A 24,916-nucleotide genomic window follows, 5' to 3' on the forward strand; every position below is an offset into this window, starting at 1 on the left:
CAGGAGAAAAGTGTGAAGTGACCGTTGGGGTCAGAGGAGAGAGAAATTGTGACTGGGAGAATCAAGGAAAGCTTCCAGAGAAGGTGGCATTTGAGGTAGGCCCTGCGGGATGGATTTGTTTTGGAAGATGAAGATAGACAAAGTAGCAGTTCTTTCAGAGATAACTTTAAAGCTCCTCAGGAGACTCTAGGCTTTGGAATCAAGTGTCTCCGTGAGTAGAAGAATCCAGATCCCTGAGATGAAGCAGGTGTGCAGAATGAGGTGGGAGTGAAGTACCAGCGGGTTCTCAGGGCTTACCTGTGACTTGGCTTGAGCAGTTTGTAGGGTTTGGGGCTCACTGGTGAGGCTGTGTCTTGTCCATAAGCCTCTGAGCCGCCGGCTGCCTCCTAGCCTCGAGCACACAGCCCTGGGGCTGACGTGCGAGTGACGGGGCTGGCCTGGGGCACTCTGAGGACCGTGCCAGTCCTGGGGTGGAGAGCAGCTAATCACCTGACTTGTCACCTGACTCGCATCATATCCCTGCCTCTTCCCTTTGACTGAGACACCAGGGAGATACCACCACAGGGCTGGACCTTTATCTGGAACTGTCAAATATGGGAGTAAATGTACTTGCATCCTGGCCCTGAAAGGCCCAGAATGGAAAACACCGAAGCGAGAATGATCTGTGGCCAGGACCTCACGGCACTTTCTCATTCGCCGTCATCCATCAAACGCGAACTTTTAAAAAAGCAACCAAACAAAACAAAACCCCGCAATATCACTCCTGAAAGCGTCTCCAGGGGGCTCAGCTTCACAAATCGTTTGAGCTGGAAGGGATTTTAAAGAACGTGTGCTCTAACCACACTACGTTTTCATGTGGGAAAACCAAGAACATCACGCGGTGCGTTTGGGTCAGGGCAGTTTATAAAACATAGGTTTCACAGCATGTACCTCTGCCCATGTCATGTGCTCTTGAGTTTTGTTGGGATTGCATGAGAAGAAACATTCTGTAGTTACTTACAGCCGGGGCTTCAGGGTCAGACCAGCCCGAGTAACATTTTGGTGCCGTCTAGTTTTAGTCAAGTTCTCTTTGAGCCTTGTTTTTTGTTTTTGTTTTTGTTTTTGTTTTTGTTTTAATCTTTTAAATGGATAGAAGTATGGGATCCGCTATATTGGAATTATATCAGGATTGAATGAGATGATTCACGTACTACACCTGGTGTAGAGTCTGAACATGGCTACTCACTAAAGCTCATCTAGCACCGTTAAGTTATACGGGTTATTAAACTTTTCTAAAGTTTATTCATGCTGAGAGAGACAGAGACAGCTCTAGTGGGGAAGGGGCAGAGAGAGAGAGAGGGAGAGAATCCCAAGCAGGCTCCGTGCTCCCAGCCCAGAGCCCGACACGGGACTCCAACTCTGGAAACCGTGAGATCGTGACGCAAGCGGAAACCAAGAGTCAGACATTTAACCCACTGCGCCATTTAGGTGCCCCCATTTTTTTTGCATTGGGTAGCGTATCTCTCAAGAATTATTGTAGAATCTTACAGTGTGTAATAACTGCATCTGCAGTGAGTAGTTTGTTGCTTGCCACGGACTTCCTTTCTATTTCGTCTTTTCTTGCCAGACCCCCAGCTGTCCGGGGCCTGCCCTTGCCCCCAGCTGTTCCGCTCTACTTGGTGGCTTTGCAGGTGCTGGCAAGGCTCCTACTCACTCAGTTGTCTCTGGCGTTTACATACCAGCCCTCTTTTCACATATGACTAGTTGGTCAGGATGTTGGTCAACCTCATCCTATCCATGTCATTCCCTGAAAAACTGTCTTCAAATTTCTGCTCCACTAATGACACCATTCCTTGTGGCCCAGGGCTGTTACAGATGAAGACTCTCTCTCTCTCTCTCTCTCTCTCTCTCACTCTCTCTCCTGTGTACACACACACACACACACACACACACACACACACCTTTCTGTGTTTCTATGAAGTTTGATTGGAAAGGGTGCTACAAGTGTGGACTCCAAGGAGCATCTCAGCCAGGTGCAGCCCCCAGCGGGTTCAAGTAGGGTTCAAGTTTCTCACAATCCTGTTCCCAGCAGAAGCCCCGCTTCGTGCTCAGGACAGCACATCCTCCTGTGGCACCTCACAAAGCTTCAGATGGCCCTGGAGAGCACGTCAACTGTCTCCTTCTGGGAGCACTTGGGCTCTCACTCCTTGGCCAATCTGTTCTTTCATGACTGAAGCCAAGGTTTGAATTTAAGCTAGATTTATGATTAGATTCCTCCAGGAGAAAGGCCTCTCAACACAAGTCAGAGTTGGGATTTGGGTCCCCAGAGTTGTGCCTCTAGACAAATTCCCTGTGTGGGGAAGGCACGGTTTGTCTAAGAGGAGGAGGCAGGGCTAGATAACAAGTACAAGTGGCATTTTTAGACTCCAATTCCTGAAAACACTTGGAATTTTTTTCAAACCATAGACGTCTTTGTTGCTGAGAAAGCAAGTTGTGATAAGGTGCTGAGCAGGGGAGCTGAAGCTCCTGTTTAACTCATCGATTTACCTACTCATGGTATAATTTTGAGTGCACATCTTTCTCTGAGCTGTAGGATGGAATGTGGCCTGACCTGCCCCACCTGTTTCCCCAGCGTGGAGGCCATGGGTGTCTCTAGGGTATCCAGAATATCTTCAACATGTTAGAGTACCAGCAGAAAGTCCCCGGCAAGAAGGGCACTTGTGAAGTCATGAGTCTGTACTTCTGATGGCTGTTGGGGATCATCATCCCTGCTTGGGCCCCGGTCCCACCTTTCACAGCCCTGTATCAGACAGATGAAAACCCTTCCTGAGGCCCTCCGTGTTAGGGTCTCCTGGCATCTTTCTTGGCCTTCATCCTATCCTGGTTGCTGTCCACTGCAAGATGGAGCCTCCCTGAGGTCCTGGGTTGACCGCCAAGCCCTGACCTTGGCATATTGCATGTCCCCTATCCTTCTGGATTTTCTGTTTGAATTATCCTCCCGATAGCTGTTTCTGCATCTTTCCATTTTTTTTTTTCTGTCTGTAACCCTCTTCACCATCTCTGTTGCTCTCTCATCTTTGATCTCTTCTTTTTCTTTATTTTTCTCTCTCCTCCTGATTTTTGTTACTCTCCCTCACACTGTTTTCCTTTAAACGTTTCTTTCTGGGCTCTCTTGGTCCTTTCTCTTTCTTCTCACCTGTCCCCCTCTCTCTCTTTTACTCCCTTCTCAGCATATCTCTTCTCTTCTTATCTAACCAAGTGTCTCTTTGCTACTTTATCTCTTTATATCCCTGACCCATCTCTGTGCATCTGTCTGTTCTCCCTCACTTTCCTTCCCTTTCCTTTTCCTGAAAATACCTTTAAAAATTTTTTTTAAATGTTTTATTTTATTTTTGAGACAGAGAGAGACAGAGCATGAACTGGGGAAGGTCAGAGAGAGAGAGGGGGAGAGAGAGAGAGAGAGACAGAATCCGAAGCAGGCTCCAGGCTCCGAGCTGTCAGCACAGAGCCCGACACAGGCCTCGAACTCACAGACCCTGAGATCATGACCTGAGCCAAAGTCGGACGCCCAACCGACTGAGCCACCCAGGCGCCCCTGAAAATACCTTTAATGTAAAATATAAGCATACATATGAGGAAGGCACAAAACATGAATATAAAGCTTAGCAAATAATTATGAACTGGACACCTATGTAACTCCTGCAAAGGTGAAAATAGGTCATCTCTAGGATCCATGGCCTCTGTTATGTGCTGTTCTGACCACAGGCACGCATGTCCTTGGAGTCTCACTTTTGTGACTATCATTTCCTTGTTTTATTTATAGCTGGACCACCCATGTACTCTTCTGAAACAATATAGTGTAGTTTTGCCTATTTTTGAACGTTAAGTACATGGAATCACACCATATATATTCCTCTGAGTCTTGCTTCTTTCACTGAGTATCACGTGTGTCAGATTCCCCCGTGTTACTGCTTGTAGTTATAGTTCATTCATTGCCAGTGCTTCCTAGTACTCATCATACGGACGTACTTAACCATGGACGTACTTAACCATTTATCCTATCTGCTAAACAAGTGGTTTTCAGAACACCTGTTCCACCTTTAAAAATAGCTGGTTTTGCTGCCCCCTGGTGTCTTACTGTCACCATAACAACATCACTGGGTGTATCTTTTCTTACTCCTTACAAGCCAAAGAAGGGCTCCAAAAACCAGCTGGAGTTTCATCAGTCCAGTTTGCTCAGATTACACCTGGTGGCCGAGGAGACCACACCTCTCAGCTGCAAAGGGCTCTGAAGAGGGAGAGGGTTTTCTTACCTGCACCAGGGTGAGCTCTGACTTGAGGTTTGAGTCACCAGGACAGAAAGGAATTCTGTGTGAATAGATTCGTCAGGATAGAGTTGGGAGGGTCTCGGAAGCCTAAAATACTGTTTTTAAAAAGAATATCTTTTACAATATTATTATTCAGACATCAAGTCCTCCTGTAAAAGCAGGCTGGAGTAATTCATTTCAGTGTGTATTTCTTTTATCTACCTGATGTTTACTGAGTCCGAGATTGTTCGAGGCACTAGATGACACAGCTAAGCAAATCTAATACACAAAGAGTGAAAGAACTATTATAATAATCTGCCAGTTAGTGATAAGTACTAAAAAGAAGATGGTAAGGAAATAGAGGGTAATGGGCTGGTCCACGGAAAGCCACTCAGAGCTGGCGACAGGCAAAAATATGCATGAAATAATGGAGCAAGCCATGTGAAGGTCCAGGGGAAGAGCACAAATAAAAGAAACAGTAAGGGAAGAATTGTTGAGGTGGGAAAGGTCTTGGTGTGTTGGAAGCACAGTGAGGAGGTGGGTGTGGTAAGAGCAGAAGAGACAGAGCAACAAGAAGAGGGATGGAGAGATAAGGGAGGACACTGTAGGTGTGGTAAGAAAATCGCACTTTCCTCGGAATGGGGTAGCTTTGGACTGGATGAAATGGTGGAGATTGTAGGAAGTGGTCATATTCAGGCTGTATTTTGATGACAGAGCCTCCAGGACAGGCAGATGGGGAATGAGGGAAACAGGAGTCCTGGACGACACCCGGTTTGGGCTTAGCTGGTAGTGGAGGGGTGGAGGTCAGAGTAGGCAGGGAAGGGGCCCATCTCAAGTTCTACTGGGGTGCATTGACCTTGAGATGCGTATTGCACATCCAAGTGGACACATCCAGTGGACAGTGGTATGTAAGTCTGGGAGTGAGATTGGGGCTGGAGGTATCCATGTAGGAGTCATCATGGAAGAAATGGAACTGAATGAGATTGCCTAAGGAGTGAGTAGGAGAAGAGAAGGCTGAGGACTGGATTCTGGGACACTCAACATTTAGACAGCCGGAAGAGGAGGTGGGGCCAGCAAAGGAAGCAGCAGGAATGGCCTATGTGATGGAAGAGAAGCCAAGAGAGTTTAGCATCTCAGAATACTTTTATTTTTTAATGTTTGTTTGTTTGTTTGTTTGTTTGTTTATTTATTTATTTATTTATTTATTGAGAGAGCATGTGTGTGCGCATGCTTGCCAGTCCGGAAGGACAGGGGGCAGAGAGAGAGAGGGAGAGAGAGAATCCTAAGCATGGAGCCTGCTGCCGGGCTCAATTCCATGAACTGTGAGATCATGTCCTGAGCCAAAATCAAGTCAGATGCTTAACCGACTGAGCCACCCAGGCACCCCTCAGAAGACTATTTTTAAAAATAGTTAAAGAAGGAAAGCAATAAACTGCCAAAAAAAAAAAATGCTATTGAGAAGTCAAGTAAGATGAGAATTGAGAATTGACCACTGTATTTTTCCAGGATGGAAGTCATTGATGACCTTGGCAAGACTGATCTTAGTAGGAGAGGATGGGCTGGAGGTTTGGTTGGGAAAGATTGCCTTAAGACCAGGGAGGGGAGATGTAGAAATCATGACTAAAGACAATCAGGAAGTTTTCAAGAAATGTAATCCACACTCACAGGTAGTTGAGCTCATTAAAGATTGATCAATATTTCAGATGGCTTCTGTGGCTTTTGAATTTATATCTGCCAACATGAAAGGCAGGCCAAAAAAGAAAAAGTTTAAAAAATGCCTCTCTGGTGTGCTGGGAAGAAAATCATTGAAAAATTTTAAAGAAACTTATTTTTGCATCTAAATGGCTTAAAAGTTAAGGAGAACCCCCCCCCCCCACTCCCCCGCCCCTGGTTATGCACCATTAGAAGGTAGAGTACTAACCAAGCTTTTGCAATTGCATCCAAAGTGCTGGCTTGGCTCAGGAGAGTCAGATGGCTGCAATTGTGTGGACAATTTCCTCTTAAAAAATTTTTTTTATGTTTATTTATTTTTGAGAGAGAGAGAGAGAAACAGAGCACCAGTGGGGAAGGGACAGAGAGAGAGAGAGGGAGACACAGAATCCAAAGCAGGCTCCAGGCTCTGAGCTGTCAGCACAGAACCTGCTGAGGGGCTCCAACTCATGAACCACGGGATCATGACCTGAGCCCAAGTCGGACACCCAACCAACTGAGCCACCCAGCACCCAAATGATCTCCTTTTTGAAGTACAAATTGAATAACCTTACAGATCTGTTTCACCTTACTTTTTTTTATTCTTGATTTCTCTTTGACCACATTTTCTCACCTATTTGATGTAAATTTTTTACCATTTGATCATTGAATTATTTATTCTTAAACACTGCTTTAATGTTTTTTTGGAATAAGACAAGTAATAATGTCTTAGCTGACCAGTGTAGTTATTTAAATATTTGTAGGTTTTCATCCAAATGGCCTTTCATAGATACCTGATATATATAAAATGTTATTCCACATCCTTATGGATTCCAGCATTATACATAAGCTTCATACTTATATGAATGTTTATAGCTTCATATTATAAAGCTATGAATACATATTCTTTAGTTATAGACTATGTTAGTCACATACTCCAGGGGAACAGAAACTATATATATCTACATATAGATATATTAATTAATTAATTAATTACAATGAATTGGATCATATAGTTATGGAGGCCAGAAAATCCCAAGATCTTTAGGGTGAGTCAGAAAGCTGGAGACCCAGGAAAGCCGCTAGTTTAGTTCTAGCCTGGAGGCCAGTAGGCCTGAGATTCAGGAAGGGTTGATGTTTCCACTGGAGTCTGGAGGCATGAAAAGGCCTATCTTAGTTTGGCCTGCCTTAGAAGGCTATTTGGCAGGAAGAATTTTCTGTTACTCAGGGGAGGGTCAGTCCTTTTATTTCTTTCAGACCTTCAACTAGTTGGACGAGGCCCACCAACATTAGGGAGAGCAATTTGCTTTACTCAGTCTACTGATTTAAATGTCGGTTTCATCCAAAAGCACCTTCACAGAAACCACCAGAATAATGTTTGAACAAATACTGGGATATTCAGTTAACCATTGGGGTAAGGTAATTTTCACTCAAATAATTAACAAAAAATTAATTGTCCCATAAATAGATACTGTTTTATTTTTAGGTGTTGAGGTTGAGGATGACCAAACAGTATTTAATTGACGTAAGGTCATGATATACGAGTAGCTCCTTGTAATATTGGAGTCTTTTGACTCTAATGGTGTCCAATTCCCTAAGTAAATACAACAGGTAGGGATTTCTAAGTGCATGCTTGAATTACACTTGTGAAATAGCATCTAAAATCTGATCAGAGTGAGGATGGCCTGGGATCTCGTGCAGGGACTCTGGCAGAGACTGCTGATTATCCCCTGACACTCTCCCTCCTAATATACACCATCTGGAACCCTCAGTCTACTATAGAGGATGGGAATGCTGTGGATAGATTCTATGGTGGCAGATACATCCAAGTGTCAAACCCTCAGCTGCATCAGCCTATTCCAGCAGAATGCCAGTGACAGGTGGACTCAGGGACTGATACGGGAAAAAGTGGACAAAGTAGGTGACATCATTAGCTCTAACTTAGGGAGTTGGAGTAGCCTTGTGCTGCTCTTCTCTGCGGTCCTTTTCCAACCCCCTCAGGAAGCATCCCTGACCCTGATCCACAGGGAATGCTGCTGAGGCTTTTTCATAGCTTGGGACTTGGCAAAGTATGGGATGCCCTTCAGCCTCTTCTGCCCTATGTAGCGTTTCTTCCCCTCCTGACTTTTATTTCTTCTCACGCCCTCTCTTTCCAGCTCTGTGTTGGTTACATGCAGAGTGTTGTGCTTCGAGGTGGGGGGACCGGGGTCTGAATCCCAGTTCTGCCTTATAGAGGCTCCTTAACAATGCAATCCTCAGACATTCTTTCAGAGAGTATCGCAGAGGACCAACGACAGGCTCGGCAAAGACTCCCCAGTGGGAAAGAGCAGAGAGCACTCCTCGGTCCAGAGCATTTCAGAGAAAATGGAAGGAAATGAGGGGGTGTTATGTCTACGCTGAGCGGGTGACATGTCTACACTGCTTCCCTCCTCTGACCTACCTGCATTTCTGAGGGTCACAGTCTCACACAACTAAGAGAGCTAGATGGTGAAGTTCAGGCCCGGGAGGTCAGTCACAACCCCAGGGAAGCCTTCCCGGGTTTGTTTTGAATGTGTTGTTGAGGACGGTGCCTTTCAGGGCACCTCTCAGTGGCTCTCTAATGAAGACCCATAGGAGAGGTTTTGCTTAGGACTCAGCATTGGGAACAGTGCTGTACCTGAAAGTCTTGTTTGCTTCTGCCGTATAGACGCTGAATGCCTTCTCATGACTCCTGTTTCCTTTTTCACATTGGCAGCTACCAATTTTGTGGCCATTCCTGTAACACATGTATAGGAGTCCCTGGAACTCATTTGTGCACGGACTCCGGTTCTGGATCCATCTTATTTACAGTTCTATTCTTGTTTACCCTCTGCTTTTGTTTTTACTGATTTACAATGTTTTGGATGAAATTTCTAACATACTTAAAAGCAGAGAGAATAGTACAATTAGCCTCCATGGATCTAGCCTCCGGACTAAAGTTATCGAGATGTGCCACATTGGCATCATTGATTGATTCCTTTTATGTTTTTGTTCATGGCTGGGGAATTTTGAAACAAGTCTTAAATACCATGCCATTTTGTCCTTATGTACTTCATTCAGCATGTGTAAAAAGTTTGGACAGGTTATTTTTTTATTTATTTATTGTGTTTTTAATTTTAATTCCGGGATAGCCACCAGTTAAATTAGTTTCAGGCACACAATACAGTGATTCAGCAATTCTGTACATTACCCAGTGCTCGTCTTGATAAGTGTGCTCTTTAATCCCCATCGCCTATTTTACCCATCCTCCCACCCACCTCCCCTCTGGTTGGACAAATTCTTAAAAATCCATAATGGCATTGTCACACCCAATGAAATCATTAACAATTCCTCAGAATTAGCTAACTCAGTCTGCAATCAGATTTCTCAAGTCATCCTAAATATGTCTTTCTGTTTGATTCATTCTGTATCCAAAGAAGGTCCATCTATCACATTTGGTTGTAGATCTCAATTGTCTTTTAATTTATAATAGTTCCCCCCTCTCTTATTTTTCCTTTGCCATTTATTTATTATTTGTGCCGTGCCACAAAACCATGTGTCTTGTGGTTTGCATTTTCAAAATGTCCATGTTTTGGACTTTGCTGATAGCATTCTTGAGGTGCTGTTCGTGATATCCCCTCCTTATCCTGTGTTTCCTCTAGACGATCTTGAAGCCTGAGCAGATTCAGATTAATTTTTTTGACATGAATATTCTACAGTTAGTGTTTTACAATTCCTGTAACGTTCCATCAGGAGGCATGTAGTGTCCGGTTGCTTTTCTTTTCATGATTGATCCATCCTGTTCCCTCCTTCTCTGATAGGCAGGAAATCTCTTTGGTTTTTTATTTATCCTTCCATTTATTTTAATATATGCAAATATTTACTTCTCACACTTAGGTCAAAAACAGCAATCTCTATATGTGCCTGACCTTGTTTTTAATTTCTTCCTGTTTTTTTCTTAATTAAAAAAATTTTTTTTTGAGAGAGAGAGAGAGAGAGAGAGAGAGAGAGAAAGGGCAAGCATGGCAGGGGAGGGGCAGCGAGAGAGAGGGAGACACAGAATCTGAAGCAGGCTCCAGGCTCTGAGCTGTCAGCACAGAGCCCGACATGGGGCTCGAACCCATGAACCATGAGCCACTGTCCGAGCCAAAGTTGGACACTTAACAACTGAGCCACCTAGGTGCCCCTCCTTCCTGCTTTTAAAGATAAGAGTATATACTGGAGATGATTGCATAACTTATGGAGATAATCTTCCTTCCTTTGTTCAACATCTACCATTGGGTAATGTTCCATATTTTATTCATCTATCCTATGAATAAGGATTTAGGTTGTTTTCAGTCTTTGGCTGCTACAAATAACGTTGCAATAAATGGTTTTTGTGCACATCATTTTTGAATTTTGCCAGTATATGTAAGGCATAGATTTCTAAACATGGAATTGCTGAGTCAAAGAGAAATGCATATATTATTTTGTCACGTATTTTTGGTTATGTTAAAATGTAGAACATACTGTATTTTGTGTATATCTGAAAGCTACTCTGAACTCTTTTTCAAGAAAGTTGGGCATGAATTAATTGTTATTTTCATTATTATAATAATGCTTTAGAAGGCACTGAATAAAATACATTTGATTGTATATCTATCATTTATAGGCATGAGTCTCTATTGTGAAAATGAATATTAATCAGGGATTATCCATATACTTCCCTCTTGCCCCATGAAAGCCAACGCCGTCATTGCCAGGTCAACCTTTCCCTCCTCTCCCCCCATGCTTTTTCCACCCTTCACACTCTAAACTTGTCACTGCTGGGCCAGTGTCTAGCCTTTTGTGAGAATGGGTCAAGAAGGATTTTAGGGCAGTGAAGAAGCTACCCAGGGAGAAAGGTAGAGGGATGGGAGGTGAGCAAGCCGAGGCCACAGAGGCTGGAGGTGGGCAATGTGGTGGGAAGGTAGAGGTAGCAAGTGAGGGGTGCCAGGGGACTTGGAAGGGGGGAAGTGGGGGGAAGAAACATAGGAATGTGAGAAATCTGCTGTAGCTTGTGACCTTGATCACTTTTGTCTCCTTTTGGAAAAGTAAGTGAATACGATTCTTCTATAGTTACTTATTTGGCTCTTGCAGCATGCATCTTGAACATACTGCCGTGTAGAGATGGACCTGTGTGGACCATAGCGTCGAGTCTTCGTGATACAAACGCCTAATGCGTTTGCAGAGAATACTGGGTTGAGATTTAAGTTGGCTGTCAGTGTGAAATCCCTTATGTGACGATTAATATATGTGAACCAACCCAGGTAGCATTGGAAGCCCATCCACGTACCCACCACGTAGGTATATCTTTTTCTAATTATAAGCAGACCTAAAGGCAAGGCTGAGTCATCCCAGATGTCCGCTTACATCCTAATGCTTGAATCCAGATCTTCTGAAATGAAACTATATGAATCACTGGCAACATCTCCAAAAGAGAAGAAAAAACACGGCAACAGAAAATAAACCCTGACTCCAAGCACTGCCAATGCATTAGCTGCACAGAATAGGCCAGGTTGTCAAAATGTTGGTGGGTGTGGCCGCCATCTAAGGAGAAACTGAGGTCAGTTGCCCATGATCAGAGCCCAGGGAGCAGCTACATATGCCCTTCACAGGATTCTTTCGTAGGAGAGCAGCCTTCTGGCCTGGTCCCTGATGGCCTTGAGGGCTAAACTGGGAACCCGTTCCCTGAGGGCACTGAGGGCAGTGCTTGGCAATCCTCTCTTCAGTCCATCTCCATCTGTGGAAAACTGGGGCTTGAATTCACGGTTCTTTCTTCCAGAGAGGATCGAGACTTCCATTTGCAGGAGTCTGGGGGAAGTAACAGACACAGAGTTGTTTGCTCAGCCTTAATCTGGGAACCTGGGTCGATTCTGCTTTCTCTCTGCCCAAAGTTTAGAACCGGATTATTATTGTACTGATATTGACATTTACCCTGAAGACAACTCTCCCTTTTTCTACCCACTACTGGTTTCGGCTCAACATTTTATTTCTTTTCCTTCCTCCCTTCCACCCTTCCTTCCCTCCTGACTCAGGACTTGATCCCATGATCCTGGAATCATGACCTAAGCCAAATTTAAGAGTCAGACGCTTAACAGACTGAGACACCCGGATGCCCCTCAGCTCAACATTTTCAAAGTAAATGTAAAACTTCCATATACAGTGGACCCTTGAGTAACATGGGTTTGAACTGCATGGTCGGTCCACTTATACACAGATTTTTAAAAAATAAATACAGTATAGTACTGTAGATGTATTTTCTCTTCCTTATGATTTTCTTGTTTCTACCTTACTTTATTGTCAGGATACAGTATATAATACAGTAACATATCAACTATGTGTTAATTGACTGTTTATGTTATCACTAAGACTTTCAATCAATTGATAGTAGGCTATTAGTAGTTAAGCTTTTGCAGAGTCAAACGTTGTATGTGTGGATTTTTGACTGCATAGGCCTTGGTGCTTCTAACCCCCACATTGTTCAAGAGTCAGATGCACTCATCTCATTTACCCTCACCGATACCCTATGAGGTAGGAACCATTATTCCCCTTGCCACCACCCCAGATCAGCCAAATGAGGAAACAAGGCTTTCAAGAATACAAAGTTCTCCAAAGTTACACTCCCAGTTAAGTGGTAGAGCCTTGAATCTTTGATTCCAAAGTGCATGTTCTTAACCACTGTGCTTCCTGTTGTGTCCTAACTGGAGTGGACTATGGCCATGGCCTTGAGATGGCCAGTTGGCTGTTTTGCATTTCAGTCTGCCCTTCATGCTGCCAGCTGACTGCCCCTCGCAGAATATGGTTGTCTAAGAGCATCAGTCTGACCATCCCTGATATATGCCATCTCCCTACTTCCTACCGAAATGTGCCGAGACATACAAAGGACACAACTGCCATAGCACCGGGAATTCAGGATGGTGATGCACCATTTGCCAATGTCTGGGAAATTTCCCACTAAGTGAGATGTGGAAGGGCTTAACATGACAAACTTTTCACTTTGACCTGTGACACAGTAGCGAGGCAGTCATAGTGATACCAGAGAGCAAATTTGACACTCCTCACCCCAATTCCTTTCTGCAGGCCATGCAAACTCCCCATCTCCAAGTCACCACAGCCATGGCTATGCAATTCCTTGTGGGGAGGAAAATAGAGGAAGAGTCTGTGTTCGTTTCTTCCTGGTGCAAGATATAAAATCAGCCAGGCAGAAAATCAGAGCCTGGGGACAGTGCACGCAAGGGCTTGGTTTCCTGAGACAGCTCTGCCCAGCCCCTCCCTCTTGCCATTTACCTTCGTCGTGCCAACAGAAGTAAAAGATAGGGGGAACTAGTAAGTCAATAGGTTTTATTGGGGAGATACTTAGGAAAGCCTGCAGGAGATGGGTTTCTGTGTGGTTTTGCAGAGAGAAAAAGAAAAAGTTTTAGAGGAATATCTGCTACGGTAAGTCAGAAGTGGATGGTGGCAAGGAAGTTTAGGGTACCCTGTTTTGTGTTACACTATGTAATTCCCCATCTGGCATCTCTCAGAAAGATGTCAATAAAAATGTAAATTAATTTTCAATGCCTTTTTGGACTGTGCTTCTTTTTATTGTGTCTCTGTTTTTTTTTTTTTATTTTTTTAACGTTTTATTTATTTTTGAGAGAGAGACAGACAGAGAGAGTGCAAGTGGGGGAGGGGCAGAGAGAGAGGGAGACACAGAATCCGAAGCAGGCTCCAGGCTCCGAGCTGTTGGCACAGAACCTGATGCGGGGCTCGAACTTACAAACCCCGAGATCATGATCTGAGCTGAAGTCCGAGGCTCAACCGACTGAGCCACCCAGGCACCCCTTTTTTGTGTCCCTGTTTAATGAATGATGTCATGGTGGTTCAAATTCATCTCCTCTTCACAAGGAGGCAGTGGAAGAAATGGAAGGATTCCTTCTTAGTCTGGGTGAGTCAATCCTGATGTAGGCCTACCTCCATCTAGGGTGTTATCTGAGTGAGGGGAATCCATGCTACCTGCCTGCTGGAAGATATCGAACCTGCATGCATTTCTTTCAAATTTGAGCAAATAGGGAAACAAACCAAATCAAGCCAAAGAAAAATATAAGCCCACTCCAAATGGAATCCATAACAAGAAGCCACAAAACACAATAATACTCTAAAGATGTAAAAAAAAAAAAATACAAATTTAGAAGAAGTTACTATAGGAATCAAAAGCATGCTTTAGAAGACTCTGCTTTCCTTCTTTTTTCTCCAACTCTCTTTCTTTCTTCCTGTGACTCACTTGCTTCTCTCCTCAGTCCTTCAGTATTCCAGACTCTCTTCTCTTTCTTCCCCTCCACCTGCCCTCCCTCCTTCTGAAGCTTACTCTTCCTATTTCCCCTTATCCCTTTCGGTTTACGTAGTCCTTGCTAACGAGGACGTGGTGGGCATCTTTAAATCTTCCCCTTGTTCTCCATCCCATGTCACAGAGGGACTGTTGGGGATTGAAGTTCCAGGTCCTCTCAGTCCTGAGCCTCCCAGGGGAAATCTCTTCCTGTAGCTTCTTTGCAGCGTTTGACATCATGTCTTACATCAGAGTCCCTTGGATCCATGTTCCCTTGTTGAGGCTTGTTAAAGAAGGCAAGATGCACCAGGTGTGGGGCAGCAGTGACCCTGTGTAGAGTCTAAGGGTGCCTCAGATTGAATTTTCTGGAAACAGGTGCAGAGATGGAGAGCTGCATGCAGCGTTTACTGGGAAGTGCTCTCGGGAGTTACACCTGTGGGGAGGTGTGGAAGGGAGGGTTAGATAGACAAGATACTGTCACACCATATGGTTGCAAATGAGACTCAGCTGATCCTAAGGGGAACTCGGAAACTGAGATAGCCTTTCAGAGTTGTCCCAGATCAGGCAAGGGGGGCAGGCCTTTGGATCCTTGAATCAGTCAGTCATTGGCCTTGGGGAGTCTACGGTGAAGGGCAATTCTCAGTGAGCCATCAGCATTAATATTCCCAGCTGAGGAATAGGAGCAGCTACAGAAAGGAGAGAATCTGGGTGGGCGATCTGGAGTCCTATCTAGGGATGTACATAATATAGGTGTTTTAGAACCATCTACCAGATACACTCCTTCATTCATTATCACAGTGATGAATGAGACAGAGGGTCAGATACGGATTCGGTCTTCATACAAGGTACAAAGTGATAATGACCCAAAAAATAAAGGATCAAGAAAAAGATTAAGAAGGGAGATACCAACCTCAGAGGAGGATCTGGGTCTCTCTGGGGGAAGTAGCTTTGAACTGGCCCTGGGAGAAACACTAGATTTGATAGGTAGATGTGAGGTGTAGGGCAGCTAAAATGTAGACAGAAGGAGTCATTTTGAAGTAAAGTTCATCCTTGGACAACATGGTGATTAATGGTGCTTATCCCCTGCCCAGTCAAAAGTTCATGTACAACTTTTGACTCCCCCAGAACTTAACTGCTAATAGATTACTATTGACCGGAAGTATTACTGATAACGTTGTCAGTTAACACATATTTTGTATATTATAGGCATTATATGCTGTATTCTCACAATAAACTAAACTAGGGAAGAGAAAATGTTTTAAGAAAATCACAAGAGAAGATACATTTATAGTATTTACATTTATAAAAAAATTTTTTTTGCATGTAAGTGGACCCATGCAGTTGAAACCTGTGTTGTTCAGGGGTCACCTATACTTTAAAGTCTGTGCAGGTCGTCAAGCCCCAGATTATTTTGAATAAGGAAGTGCTGATTTCTCAACGTAAGCATCTTTAAAGACTTGTGATAAAGCATAGAATGGAGTGGAAAGAAAACCCAAGAGGCCTTTCCCTGGAGATGTTTTGCATGAATTAAAACCTCGAAGATGGCAGGAAGCTACAGGTATGGAGGTGTTCCCTGGAGACCCCATAACTTTAGCATCCTATATTTAATGGAAGTTTAGTCACAAAGCCATTTCTGAGGCTGGTGCCTTGAGATGAGGTTGAGAACTTTAAGGATTGTAATAGCTGCCGCCTTCAGGGATCTGAAGGGTGCCATGGAGTGGGGTGGGGTGGGGTCTAGCACTTAGTTAATATGGATCCAGAAGGCAAATCTGAGATTACTATATGCATGAAACAGGAAAGAGATGGCTTACCTCATTGAAAGGAAAAGTTTAATGAAAGACATTGCTTTGTCAAAACCAAGTAGGTTAGGAAGTAATAAGTTGACTACAGAAGATATTTCAGCAGAAGCTGTAAATGCAGACAAGGTTAGAGAGAAGATTCTTTCTTTGGGATTCACAGTTGATCTAGATGATCTTTAAAGCCCATTTCAAGTCAGAGATGATATAACAATGACTAACATTTATTCACCATTTACTATTACATGTCATAGTGCTTAGGAGAGCAGGAATTGCCATCAGACTACCCAGGTTCAAATCCCTCCCGTACCACCTGCTGCCCAAGTGACCCAGGGCAAATTGTTGAACCATTTCAAGGTTTATTTGACTCACCCATAAAAAGCAGAAAAACAAAAGCCTACTTTATAGATTTGATGTGAGGATAAAATGTAAACCTTTAACAGGGTGCCTGCTTGGCCTATAGTAAGCACTCAATAAATGCTAGCCATCCTTATAAATGCTGTTGTACGGAAATGTGGGCTGCTATAGAGAACATAGGAACTCCCTGCCTCGGCCCCAGTATAGGGGAGTAAGCATACCAGGCTGAGTAAAGTGGTGCTCTATGAAGACAGGATTCAGGCATTTCAGGGGGAAGAGACATCAAGGACAAAGGAAGAGGTGGGATTCCAGAACCTGTTCTGGGAGTAGAGAGGCATCGGTCAGGTGGGTTGAGAAAGGGTAAGGTAGTGGAAGCTCTGCTTGGTGAATTAGATTGAGACCCAGTCATGGGGGAGCTTGAGAACCACACTAAGCAATTAACTCAGGGGGGTTAAAGTGGCCTTAAAGTATGAAAACGGGTTGCTTTCCACATTTATGCATCCTTCTTAGACCCTGCTGAGTCTAGTTGGAGTCAGAAAAAACTTGGAACACTCATTGCCAGGCAAAGATATAACCTACAGCTGTCTGGATTAGAGGGTGGTTATTTTATAACTTTGGTCATTTAACAATTTGAGAAGGATTCTAGACAGCCCACCACCCTTATTTGTTCATAAAAGCTTTAGTAAGGAAAAATTATGGGCATGGTATCATGTCCTCATTGGGAAAAAAGAGAGTTGTTCCTTGCATGTTTCCGAGGCTCTAGGGGGGTTTTGGAGAGGGAAAGCCTGTCTTTACCAGAGCTACAGGTAGGTTATTAATTTGGGGCCCACAAATTATTAGGGCAAGGACGAAACTTACAGACACGTGCTACAATTCTACCAATTTCCTGGACAGAGAAATGGAAGACCAGAGAGGCCAAGTCACATAGCAAGTCAGTGACATAATGGCAGACCTACCATTTCTCTTTCTCGTTCCCATCCTTTCTGCACAGTTCTCGCTAACACTATTTCTCTCCTGTAGTTTCTGAGAGTTTCTATATGTAGATATGTACTGAGTATCATATTTACAACTAAGATGTGGATGTATGTGCAGAGGTGTGTTGTACCACATCATACCAGATGTTGGTTGCTTCCAGAAGCAGGGGTCCCAGATGTCTGAAATGCAATTCAGTCAAACAATGGCGAAGAGTCTACAGGAAATAGCAAAAGTTTTGCATAAAATGAAAAGGCTGTGGACACCAAAGTCCTAAGGCTAGCCAGGCATGGGTGGCTGCACTGTAAAAGGAAGCATGAGTCACTATGACCCATGAGTTCCCTCTGGTGCAGACTTGGCCAGTCTGGGCTGGAGTGTTCATGCCCTTGCGCCTTCTGCACCTGTTCCCCATGGGCACTCAGATATGGGGCTTCGGGCCCCTTGACCTTCTACCTGGTGTGAAATCCATCTCTCTTCTGGTGGGGCTTGTCAGACACCCTGAGCAGGGGTTTTGCTCCTGGAAACTGAGAAATGCAGAGTAGAAGTGCAGCTTCTGGTACTGGTGCCCCAGACAGCCTGCAGGCTGACCTTCAGTGAGGTCATTTGATAAAGAGTAAGTTGGAATACCATAGGCTTATTTATCTTGATAGAAGTACTATTTTATTGGAGAAAACATCCTGCTATACAGAAGGAGGTATTACATTGGCCTCTGCATAGCAAGCTCAAGTTCTAAATTAAACTTAATTTGTGCCAATGGGGATTGCATCAGCTGGTTACATACACACTTGGTGCGTGTGTGTGTGCGCATGCACACACACACACACACACACACACACACAATTCTGGTGATTCTTACCTTCTATGTTCTTGTTTTTCATCATAATGTTTACTATAGCAACAACTGCAAAATGCTTCTAGAGAATTCATTCCTGGTGTTGGGTGATATGCTTTGACTCCAGGGCGAGGTTTACAAGCTTCCCTCAACCTCACATATTTTCTGGGAATGTCCTCAGCCTCTGTTCTCACCTTGGCTTATGGCTACAACCTGAGACAGCTCCCAACACACCTCTGAGGCTGGTTAAGTCAGTTCACTTCTCTGGGCATTGATTGCCTTAATTCAGAGACAAGAATACTGACTTGAAGGATAAAAAGTTTAATAAAAAGAAATCCTTTCCAGTGTTAAGGTTCAGTGGCTACGATTTAAATTCTGCCTTTCTTACCGTGTCCAGTATAAAACTGGTAGAGTGACACCTCCCCAGAGCTCTTCAGTTATGTAGTGGCCCCTGAGGAGACAGACCCTGAGCCAGGCATTACCCACAATGCCTCATTAAGAGCTTCCTTCCTCCATCCAGTGGCCTCTATCTTCCCTCCTGTACTTGAAGGATTCCAATTTATAAGTATAAAGCTCTTTGAAACTGTACATGGTATCGTCACAGGGGACCTTAGTGTTGCCATATACTTTAATTCCCCATTGAACAAATGGACAAACAGAGGCCAAGAGACGTGACGTGTCCGAGGAACCAAAGCCAGCCAGTTGCAGAACTGGGATATACATTTATATCTCCTAACTTTGGGTTCAGTGCTCTTTCCACTGCACCTGGGTGCCTGTCATCAATTGGTTACAGGCTTCACAGGAATGGTATTCACACAGATGGCTTTATGCACTAGATCTTCTTTGGTAAGATTTCAAGACGAATTTCTATTTCAGCTCTAAAATATTTACATTGGGCATCAGGGGGTCCATGGACCCCTACAGCAGTAACAGGGAGCCTGACGGGTCAAATACGCCTCACCCCTCTTCCCCAGAGTTGTGGCCTCGGTAGGTTCTAGTGAACCACTTGCTGGAAAGACATGAACTTCAATCCTCAGAGTCTGGAATGGCCATATTGAGTGATGAGAAGGTAGAAAGACGTTTATTTTGTGAATATTTTGTTCTAGATCCCATGCTGGACAAAGCTGATCAAAGCTGGGACTTTGGGGACAGTCATATAGGATCCCATCCCGGTTCCATTAATGATTAGCTGTTGAATTTTGGGCTTCTCTGCTTTAGCTTCCACATTTGCAAAATGGATCTGCTGCTGCTGTTACCTACCTATGGAGGTTGTTATTAGGATGAAATAAATTAATATGTATAAAGCACTTAGGATAATGTCTGATACCTAGTAAGTGCTATATAGTGATTGCTGTTTCTATGCAAATTAAAAAATATGTTCACATGAAAACACATGTTTTGCCAGAACAAAATGACACACATTAAATATATTAGAATAGCTACCTGTGAGAGAGAATTGCTACCTATATAAGAGAATTGCAAATCAGACAAACAAGAACAACCAAAGCAAGTGATTGCAGAGCCCTTGCTTTTCATCTCTACAGATATTGCTTCCTTGTTATCCCATTGTCAAGGTGAATAAACTGAGGCTAAGATAAAATATGTCAAGGCATCAAGCATTCATGCAGGGGCAGGAGGAGCACTTGGAAGGTGGTCTCCTGTACCAGATGGGAATTTTAGGCCTTTCTTTTTCATCTGCAAACTCCAGGATCTGCAGGCTGCCCATAAGTCATACTGTTTGAAGAACCTGTTCAGATTCTGAGCTTCTGCAGAGAGTAGAGTTAAGAGATGTGTTTTCCAGCTGCAGGAGGCACTGTCTGTGAGATCTAGAATGCAGGACCATGAACTTCATCAATAAGTTGTATACAAATAGGTAGCAAAAATGAAATTATAAAAGATTAGAAAAAAAAAACACTTTAGTACCCCCAAATAGAGGAGTAGCTAAATAAATTATGCTCCACTAGATCACAGAATATAGGCAGCCCACAAGATGGAATAATATTAATTACTTAGAAAAATATTCACTATATATCGCCATTTAAAACATAGATCACAGTGGGGCATGTAGAATGTGTGTGTGTGTATGTGTACACACACACACACACACACACATGCACAGATAAGTGGCAGTCAGGATGCATATATTGTAATATTAACAGTGATTATTTTGAACACGAGTTTTAGCAAGAGTTTTACTTTTGCTTTTATCTATATTTTCCAACTTTTCTAAATAAAACTGGGACTTTTATAAAGGAAAATAGTTTATTAAAAAATATCAGGAGAGGCACCAGGAATAAAGGCTGTTTTCCCCCACGTATATTGCTCTCGTCTTCTATCATCAGGTTGAAAATCATCTCTTCTCCTCCTACCAGGCTGATGCAATGGTACCCACCTTTGTGCAAAGGCAGTTGCTCTTGTACAAGGCTGTCCAAGTACAGATCCGTTGCGTTCTGGCTATTGGGTACATACACAGTTACCACCTGGCATAGAGCCTGGTACAGGGGTATGTTTGAAATGAATGACTTAAATGAATGAGTATGGGCTCAATAACTTGGATTTGAATATGAGCTCTCTGCCATTTATAAGCTAGATGAGTCCCGCCTCCTGATCTGTAGAGTGACAATAACGATTGTGGGTCAAAGGACTGCCAATAGTTTTTGTAAATGGCCCAATGCCAGTCACAAATGGGTGGGAGTGCAGAGAGTTTATTATTATTGCTGCGTCTATTAACAGGTCCACAGCGTCCCATCCCTAAGGTCTCTTTGGCTCCCTAAGGCATCATGGTTACCATAGCAGCCAGATGCTGATGATGCCTCCAGGGGCAGCGAGGTGAGGCTGAGCCAGCTCCCGGGTCTTCGCCTCTGCATGCCCTTCACAGGCCAGAGTGAGATGGCCTGAAGCTCAGCCTCCTTTCAGGCCCCCCACCTGCCTCAGGTCACTTAGACCCACAAACCCTGCCTCCGCAGCCTCAGTTCGGGGCCTTCCAACACCCCTTTGAAGAGTCCCTCCTCCCCAAGCTCTGTCTCTTGGCGCCCTGCCTGGTTGCTGTGGAAACAGGTTCCACTGCGGACAAAGGAGGGAGCTGGGTCCTGCTTCCTCCCGGTCCTGTCGATGAGGATTTTTAGACCGTGGAAACTGCGCTGCCCTGCCCTACACCTGCCCTCGCTCTCCGTGTTCTCGCTCAAGTGGAGCCTGCCCTCCTTTGCCACTGACGAGACCATGTGTAAAAGCGTGACTACAGGTGAATGGAAGAAAGTCTTCTATGAGAAGATGGAGGAGGCCAAGCCGGCCGACAGCTGGGACCTCATCATAGATCCCAACCTCAAGCACAACGTGCTGGCCCCTGGCTGGAAGCAGTACCTGGAATTGCATGCCTCGGGCAGGTGAGTGGCCCGGGCAGTAGGGGCCTGGCAGGCTGGGGGCACCTTCCAAGAAGAAACAGAGATATAGAGAACCCAGATGCTTAGGGTCAGTCTCGCTGGGCCGGAATAGACTGGGAGGCAGAGAAAGAGTCCCTCACTGGGAAGTGGGATACTGGAGTTTCATTCCAGCTCTTCCTCTGCACTCCTATGTAACTTTCCCCCTCTGAATCCTAGCTACTGCTTCTGACGAAGAGGTGGGACATACTTACTAGTTCTAACCTCTGACATTTTACATATTTTCGGATTTTAATCCTCTAAATGGGTTGAAAACCAAGAGACGGGGGGCTCAAGGTCTATGGACGTTGAGTTCTGTGCTCTGGTCCTGGGACAGTTGAATTTCAATCTATTTAATTTGGCCTGACTTAATATAAAATACTGAACACATGAGGTGTTCTAGAAACTGGCTCTACTATGAGCTCCACAGCCCTTGAGCAATTCATTTTCCTTCTTGGACCTCACTTTCCCCATTTGCGAAAGGAGAGGTTAGACTAGATCCCTACCTTGTGGGTCGTGGACCAGCAGCACCAGCATCATCTAGAACTTGTTAAAGATGCAGAATCTCCAGTCCCGTTCTAGACCTACTGAATCAGAACCTGCATGTCAACAAGGTCTCTCAGTGATTCAGATGTACAGCAATATCTGAGATGACTTTCCAGCACTCTTGTCCAGGGGTCTATTATGCAGGACTTCCCTTTGGGACAGAAGATGGGGAGGCTCCATGGTGCAGCGTGGGGGTCAGAAGCAAGGCCTTACTTCCTGCCCTGGTTCAGTCCATCCAATTCAATTCAAGAAAAATCTATTGAGCACTTGTTCCGTGCTGGCTACTGGCTCTGACTCTGGCTGTGTGCACGTGGAGGCCCAGCAGCAGTAACGGTGTCATTTTTCTCCTGATTTGGGTCTAGCCTGTTCACAGTCAGTGTTAACAGGTAAGACTGTGCGGACGGATGGTGCGTTTCCCAGCTGGTCCGGGCCATCCCCGCCGTGAGACTTAAAAGAGGTCTGAGCAGGAAGGACTCATCTGGTGCCCCCTGAACATTTTGCAGATGAGGAAATATCCCCAGAGCCAAAGCCCCAAGGGCAAGGCCTGAGGGCACTGGGATGCAGGAGGCAGGGGCCTCTGCAGCACACAGTCCTTCCCCCCTGCCTCAACCCCTCCCCGCAGGTTCCACTGCTCCTGGTGCTGGCACACCTGGCAGTCGCCACACGTGGTCATCCTCTTCCACATGTACCTGGACCGCGAGCAGCGGGCGGGCTCGGTGCGCATGCGCGTCTTCAAGCAGCTGTGCTACGAGTGCGGCACGGCGCGGCTGGACGAGTCGAGCATGCTGGAGGAGAACATCGAGAGCCTGGTGGACAACCTCATCACCAGCCTGCGCGAGCAGTGCTACGGGGAGCCCGGTGGCCAGTACCGCATCCACGTGGCCAGCCGCCAGGACACCCGGCGGCACCGCGGCGAGTTCTGCGAGGCCTGCCAGGAGGGCATCGTGCACTGGAAGCCCAGCGAGAAGCTGCTGGAGGAAGAGGCCACCACCTACACCTTCTCGCGGGCGCCCAGCCCCACCAAGCCACAGGCGGAGGCGAGTTCTGGCTGCAACTTCTGCTCGATACCCTGGTGCTTGTTTTGGGCCACGGTCCTGCTGCTGATCATCTACCTGCAGTTCTCCTTCCGCAGCTCTGTCTAAGATTCCCTTAGTGGGCGCAGGGGAACTCTTCGCGGCCCAAGGCCCGTGGGGGCCAGCCAGCTGGAGGGAGGGGGCAAAGAGAGACCTGGGGTGGGAGTGGGTTAAATTCTAGTGCCGGTGCCGCCACGGACTCCATGGGGACCCTGGGCAAATCACACGTCTTTACCATCCATAAAATCAAGGGTTTCTGAAGTGAAACCCAGGACCCCCAAGTTCTGCATAGCTGTTGCTCAGGGACTTTTGGATTTGGAAGGTAGGCCGGGGGAGTAGGGTTCCCATCCTGGTCACACTGCCCATTCCTGGCTCCTACTTCCTCATCTCGCCTTGATCAGAACATCTTGGAGTGGCATTTAAGAGTTGTGGATGCAAATAGGTTCAACTGCTTCAAAAGAAAAAAAAAAAAAAAAAAAAAGCTTGACCATCACCGGGCTTGGTGATCTCAAAAGGCCTTTCCACAGTGATGAGCTCATTCTTGTGCTCTCTTGTCAACCCCCCGGCCCCTATGGAGAAGCCTCCTCCACAACTCTGCCTCCCTGCACACAGCAGAACTTTCTCTTGAAGAGAAGAGGTGGAAGCATTAGGCTGTCCCTTTGCTGCTGGATGCACAGGGTTCCTTGGTTCTGTTCCCCAGACCCCCAGCTTCCAGCAGCCTCTCTCCACTCAGGATGGATTCTGAGGCCTGCCTGTCTCAGAGATGGTGGTTGGGGTAGAGTTCCATAGACGAGGCTTCCCACCCATGGCTTATGAACTGACAGAGAATTTAGGGGAGGTTCGGAAGGTAGAGTGTTAGACACAAGACACAACATCCCTAGGAAACAAATATATGACGCTCTGTTATAATGAAGAGTATGTAGAGTTCAGGGACCCAGCCTCACCGATTCTTCAGCAGTTCTGATGGTCATGACACCAGTGTAGGGGTCTGGCCTCCTGGGCGCCTTGCTGATATGCTAGTTGAGAGGCTTCCCTACTTTGGCCATGCATAGGCCCTCTCACCAACCATTAGCTGTCCACCTAGAACCACAGGGATGGGGTGTCATTAGCAAGAGAGGGAACATTAAAGACACGAAGTGCTTTACCCATAGAGAAGTGCATAGATATGTGAGAGAACCTTATATCACTTTAAACTGGGATGCGTATGGTTTGGGGTGGGAGGAGAGACTTTCTGAGGGTACGGGTATGGATGGGGCTTGGGGGGAGGCAGAAGGCAGGAGATGGGATGCCACCCTGCACTTTCGAGGGTCCTCATTCACCTCGCCTCTGTTAACAACTTGATTCTTCCTGTGTCCCCTACCGATCCCCTTTTTAATGGAAAGTCGCCACCATCTGTAGTGGTGGAGGGAGTAGGGCCACTTATATAAAGATGGGATACTTTAATAAAGACTGTATATCTTCAATCAGGCTTAGTAGTCATGAATGTGTGCTTGAGACTCACTACAACGTCCCTGATATGTGGTCCCTGATATGTTAGACGCCCCCTGTCTCCTTCTTTCCCCTTTCTTGGGCTCCCATATAAGGCTAATCTAGCTCCAGCTTCAAGGTCTGGGCTGATCATGAAGG

At 45.3% G+C, this 24,916-nt stretch overlaps 1 protein-coding gene across 1 annotated transcript; it reads left to right on the forward strand.

Moving 5' to 3' along the window:
- Nucleotides 1–20,814: 20,814 nt before the first annotated feature.
- On the forward strand, nt 20,815–24,531 carry RTP1 (receptor transporter protein 1). Its single transcript, XM_040481058.1, has 2 exons — nt 20,815–21,638; nt 22,840–24,531. The coding sequence occupies exons 1-2, from the start codon at nt 21,367–21,369 to the stop codon at nt 23,357–23,359; spliced, it is 792 nt and encodes a 263-aa protein (XP_040336992.1). The 5' UTR covers nt 20,815–21,366; the 3' UTR covers nt 23,360–24,531.
- Nucleotides 24,532–24,916: the final 385 nt, after the last annotated feature.

This window comes from Herpailurus yagouaroundi, unplaced genomic scaffold, assembly GCF_014898765.1.
Source record: "Herpailurus yagouaroundi ecotype Mexico unplaced genomic scaffold, PumYag 159, whole genome shotgun sequence".
Classification (NCBI taxonomy): domain Eukaryota; kingdom Metazoa; phylum Chordata; class Mammalia; order Carnivora; family Felidae; genus Herpailurus; species Herpailurus yagouaroundi.

Coding starts and splice junctions, on each gene's coding strand:
- RTP1 (XM_040481058.1), top strand. CDS start 21,367: ATGAGGATTTTTAGACCGTGGAAACTGCGCTGCCCTGCCCTACACCTG. Junction 21,639..22,839: donor GAATTGCATGCCTCGGGCAG/GTGAGTGGCCCG, acceptor CCCTCCCCGCAG/GTTCCACTGCTCCTGGTGCT.